This window comes from Accipiter gentilis, chromosome 31 (assembly GCF_929443795.1).
Source record: "Accipiter gentilis chromosome 31, bAccGen1.1, whole genome shotgun sequence".
Taxonomy (NCBI): Eukaryota; Metazoa; Chordata; class Aves; order Accipitriformes; family Accipitridae; genus Astur; species Astur gentilis.
In genome coordinates this window covers 18,568,264-18,573,594 of record NC_064910.1, presented here as the reverse complement: position 1 = coordinate 18,573,594, position 5,331 = coordinate 18,568,264, and the positions used below count along the sequence as shown (strand labels likewise).

General features: G+C 45.9%; 1 protein-coding gene across 1 annotated transcript; it reads left to right on the top strand.

Moving 5' to 3' along the window:
• The first annotated feature begins 2,671 nt into the window (after positions 1-2,671).
• Positions 2,672-5,069, top strand: LOC126052911 (uncharacterized). Its single transcript, XM_049834233.1, has 3 exons — positions 2,672-3,250; positions 3,832-4,171; positions 4,656-5,069. The coding sequence occupies exons 1-3, from the start codon at positions 3,219-3,221 to the stop codon at positions 4,893-4,895; spliced, it is 612 nt and encodes a 203-aa protein (XP_049690190.1). The 5' UTR covers positions 2,672-3,218; the 3' UTR covers positions 4,896-5,069.
• Positions 5,070-5,331: the final 262 nt, after the last annotated feature.

Genomic DNA, 5,331 nt, shown 5'->3' with positions numbered 1-5,331 from the left:
CACCCTGTAGTCACAGTTAACAGGCAGGAGAGGTGGAATCCAGCCCCATCCAAGGGTCATTGCCTTCCCCAAAAGCCACAAAAGCCTTTTCAGCATCCTAATTCGAATACAAGGGCCAGTCCTGCAGATGTACAGAGAAAATGAGAAATCAAGTGTAAGCATTACCCTTCTGGGTACCTGCGTTAGCAGTGAGTTTATAAAATGCCAATAGAGATTTCTCCCCCCTATTTGTGCAAAGTTTGCATTTTCCCTCTCCCAGTAGTCCCTCCTAATCCGATGGGGAAAATCAGTTTATGGCCCTAATTCAGGTATTTAGTTTAACCTTGAGCAAATCAGCAAGGCATGCCAAAGTAGCTGTCAGCTGTGCCCACCCAGCTTGTCTCCTCTAACTGTGGCCAGACTCTCAGGCTAACGGCAAAGGTAAAAATCCCCTCGCACATCTTCCCAAAACGGGTTACTCGTTAAGGAGGAAGCTGGCAGGTGAAGTTTCACAAGTTTAGTTTCTAAATCCAGGACTGCCTGTATCACTATCCCTATCCTCTAATTTCAGTCATGCTTCTTCCTCTTTAGTATGCACTCTCTGAGTAATGTATTTAGGAGAAGTAATCCTATTCTTTCCTAACTTTCTTTTTGCTAAGCTAAGTAAGCCAAGATCTAGTAATCTCATCTCGTTAGTTATTCTCAGTTCCCGTATCACTTCATTAGCTTTTCTCTGCTCCCATTTCAGTTTAAATTCTTTCTTTCTTTTTTTTTTTTAATATAAAGCGACTCTAATATTCTCCAGGTATTCATACATATGCCTTGTATAGTTGTACTAAAGGTTCCTTTTTTCTGCTGAACATGCTTGGATCGATGCATCATAGAAGTAGAGCAATGCAGGATTGGAAAGGGACCGCCTGGGACTCCACCAGCCACTCAGTGCTGCTCCTCACAGTCCCTAGAGATTGAATCCCAGCAGTGTAACACCAGCGGTTCACAGATCTTCAGCCAGGGATCCACATTCCCCCTGTCTTCCCTGACACAGGGACCCTGCTTCTTGTGAGTCCGTGCCCACGGCTTTGCACTTTGGGCTTCTCTAATTCACCCCGTTCCTGTTGCTCTAATTCACAGGGTCCTCCAGTCGTCCCTGAACGATGCTCCTGTCCTCTTCACCGTCAGCGACCCTGTGCCACTTCATATTACTGACGAATATCTTAACCTTAGACCAGGTTCTTGTACCAAGGTCAATAATAAAAGAATTGAATGACATCGGTTTCCAAATGCATCCCCAAAGAACACCACTGATGATAACCTCGCTCAGTCTGGCTCCCCTGACACGCTCACCTGCTCCCCACTCTAATTCCTGCGTGAAACCCACTCACCTCTTTACGTAAGTGCTTGCAATTACAATTTCAGCAATGCTCAAGGCCCATGAACGTATTCACAGAAACCAGAGAAAACAAGCGTTCATTAAAACATTCTGCAGCGTTTAAAAACACAGGTTTTTGCTTTTGATAGAAGTAATAATGAAGGCAAGACCTCCTCTTGTAATCTAGGGCAAGGCTGATGTAGAAAGCTTTATTGTTTTAATTCTTTTAAATTAAAAGTCAGAAGACTGAAATAAGAAATTATGAGGTATAAATATAATTTTTGCTTCTTTTCTGGTGCACTCTAAAATGACTGAAGCTGAGCTATCTCTACTCAAAATAAATAATATGAAGAATAATGACTAATGCATTCTCAAATGTATTAATGATGGTAGTAAATAATATGCACACTATGAGAATAAAAAAACTAGAGAAAAAGTATTGAATGGAGTAAATATCTTTAAAAAGTTTAACTTCGGCAAAATGATTGTTCTGCTATTGTGCACCTACTGAGTATGACTTAAAAGTAAGGTCATGTACTTTAATAACGCCTTGGAAATTGTCGTATAGCAGCTATTTATTGAAACTTCTTCCATCCTCCTCTATTTCTCACACTCTTTGTAAAACTTGGAAATAAATCAGTTCTGTAAACTCTAAGCATGAGAATTTTGAAACAGTTAATCTTCAGAGGATATTAGAGTCATAAATTAGTTTAAAAAACTTGAGGCAGGAATCTGGTATAGGAATCAATACATTATTCAGTTATGAGGCACTACCTCTAGAAGCTGTTATTAATGGGAGCAACGAGCATTAGTCAATGAGTTCTTCTGATATTGCATTATTAATACGCAAAACACAAGTTTTCTGAGATGAATTTGCAGCAAAATAAAGACAGTAGAATATCTGATCCGTGCCAGCCACGATATGAAAAGAAATACATTTTGCATGCAGCACTATTGTATCTGCGAAAATTGCCACCAAATTGCCACTGAAAGCATCAAGTCGTCCTTTTGTTCAGTTTTGTATTTATTTATTAAACCACTTATGAAGGTCTACAATCAACAGTCTTTTATCAAATTATCTAAAAATACCATTCAGTGAAATTCTCAGATCATTTCCTATTAAAACACAAAAAGGCAGTTTTATGGTTAGAAAGCAATAGATTTACAGTCGCATATGAAGTTTGGCAGCTTTGAATGTGGGATAGAAACAGGGAGCTGACTTTTGTGGGCATTCCTGCCGTTGTCCCTAAAGCTATCTCTCCCTATCTTTCAGAAACACTGCTTATTGCTCTTTCCTGACAGGCGGGGAGGCTCCGAGCGGAGCCCAGCTGACGTACAGGGTCCAAATCAGCGGACCTCAGCCTTCCTCCTGTCAAGGGCTCCCAGTTTCCCCCGCCAGCCTTTTTCTCTTTAAGTTCTTTATTATTTGCGCATTGTGCTGCTTCGGACAGTGCTTTCTCAAGCAAAACTGCTCCCGGTATTTCCTATCATTCCCTGCCTTTACAGACCTCTCCTCTGTTACTGGGAAAAGATCGTGCCTTTGGTGACTCGATGCAGAGAGGGCTTTAACTCAACACCTTTACAGCCGCGGAAACCTTCTGCCCTGGAGTTGAAGCTTTGCCTCCCACCCTTCGGAGGCAGCTGGCATTTATTTAAGCAAGTCGAGATTTTAACGTAGCTCACTACTGGGTGCAGGACTCCCCAGTTGCCTTTGCCGGCTCAGCATCACCTCGCTGGGTCCCTGGAGGTGCTTGCAGCTTTGCCAAAAGCTGGGCTGATCCTCTCCACTGTGGTTGTGGACCCCCGTGGATCCGAAGCCCTCGCTCTACTCAGGGCAGGTTTCGCCAGAAATCGCGCGAGCGCAGTGAAAATGAGCAACCGGGAACCTTTTCACGCCACGCGGTAAAAATACACGCCATTCATTTATTTCGCAGAGGGAGAGGATCCAGTTCACGGATTAACGCCGTTGAAATTGGCAATTCAGGTGGCCAAATTCAGAGGCGTGGGGAAGGCAGCCACGGGCAAGACCCCGCTGCCTGCACGGCCGGGGATGTGGGCTGGCACCAGAAGCCGCAGGCAGGAGGAAGGGAAAAACCACGGCAATGAGCCTTCCTCCTCCTCCTCCTCCCCACGCCGCTCCCACATCTCTCTGCAAAACGCCCCGGCGCATGTAGGAGCAATAGGGTGCTCTGATTCAGTTCCCCTGGCGAAATGCTGTTTTCAGGCAGTCTAAAGGGTCAGAGCAGCTGCTGAGCCCCAGGTGAGAAATGGGGAAGGATGTGGCTCTGTGCAAATTTTGGGGGGGCCGCGTTCCTGTGATCAGGAGTGGAGGGAAAGCCTCGAAGACAGTAAGGGGCTGCCACCGGCCCCAGGCATCCAGATCCCCATCCAGGCTAAGGAGGGCTGGCACAGCCCTTTTTCTTGCTCTAGGGTCCTTTTTATGGAGATCCTAAACTTGAGTGCGTTTTTATTTTCATATTCAGGGTAAATGAAGAACAATTCAGTGATTTGGACCTATCTTTGGAACGAGTAACTTTTAATCACTTCCTCCTTTATTTGACACAAACACGGCATCTCTGCGGATGGCTGGCTTTCTCTGAACTCAAGCTAGCAGCAGTAAAGCCGAGCAGCCGTCTCTCGCTTCCTCCGCCTGCTGAAAGGAGCTATTTGCAAGCGTTTGCTGTGGGGAACAGAGTCACTTCCTTACCATGTTTGGCCAGAAAAAGAGATTGCACTAAAGCCGGAAGCGCCCGTCATTGTGCAGTTCGGGAAAATATTTTAAACATCTCTTTTGCCTTCCTGCTTCCCTTTTTTTCCTTTGTGGTAAGGGAAGATGCATATACTTCTACGTTATGTTGTTTGAAAACAAAAGGCTGAGCTGTCTCGGACTTGTCTCAACAGTTTTATTTGACGAAGTAGGATTCTGTGGTTGAGCTGAAACTGGGTAAAATGCAGTGCAAGCTTCAGCAAATGCTCTCAGGGTGCTTACTGAGCAAAGTGGTGGAAGGACCAAAGCACCTCATGTGTCCCTGCCTAAGTGAGGTTATACTACAATTGGTAAAAATCCAGCTAGGATGTGAAAGAAATTAAGCATTGAGCATGAAAGCAGTAAACACTGAGTGAGTGAAGGACTGCTTTAAAAAACCTGTAGTTTTAGCATTCTCTACGTGAAAATGAAATTACAATGCAGTAATTTTCCATTTTCAAGTAAGCTCTGGTGGACTGTGTACTGCTGCTAGCTGGACATCAGTTTTAAATGCTATCAAAGCCGTTACTTACGGCATTTTTTTTTTCTGTCTCATAAAAGGTCAGTGTCTTGAAGAATTCAAATGAGACTCGCACCTTGGGAGCAGAGTGCCTATTAGTGTCTTGGTGTAAGCAGTGCCCATGGATGCGCACAAACACCCCGGGGTCCAAGTCCCAGCACTCGCTGCTGACTGCCCAGGTGGGACAAGAAGCCGGAGCGAGCCCCTCTGCCCCATCCATCTTCGGGCTTCCCACCACGAAAGGGTTCTGCGAGGGCTCCGTGAGTGCCGTCAGGGCTTAAATCCCAGTGCTCTGGGTTTTGCTGGCAGCATGAACGAGCGGTGTAAGCCAGAGCAGACCTCAGAGTGGATTGTAGGGATCTAAGTAAGGCTGAAGGGTGCCAAGGGGGGGCTGCTAGGGCACGTCCCGCAGGCTGCTCAGGAGGGGCTGCTCCTACCCCACAAGAAATCCCTCCAGCAAAGCACGATGCCAGGACGACTGCATTTGCAGGAAATCGTTGGGTTTGCTCTCAATGCACCTTTTCCTAGCAGGAATACAACCGGGAGGCGGGAATGACCCGACAGAACCGTGCAGTGAAGGGTGCCTGAGACGTTCTGGGCCATGCGGTGCCTTCCTTGGCACAACCCTACGAGTGCAGCAGGAAATTTGCAGCAAGAGGAAATCCATCCCCTTCCCAAGGACAGCCCCACGTCTTGGGACACTTTGGGTTTTTCCTC

Excerpts from the sequence above, each read along its gene's own strand:
- LOC126052911 (XM_049834233.1), top strand. The coding sequence starts at position 3,219 with ATGAGCAACCGGGAACCTTTTCACGCCACGCG. Across the intron at positions 3,251-3,831 it reads GAACCTTTTCACGCCACGCG|GGTAAATGAAGAACAATTCA; the intron begins GTAAAAATACAC and ends TTTCATATTCAG. Across the intron at positions 4,172-4,655 it reads TTCCCTTTTTTTCCTTTGTG|GTCAGTGTCTTGAAGAATTC; the intron begins GTAAGGGAAGAT and ends GTCTCATAAAAG.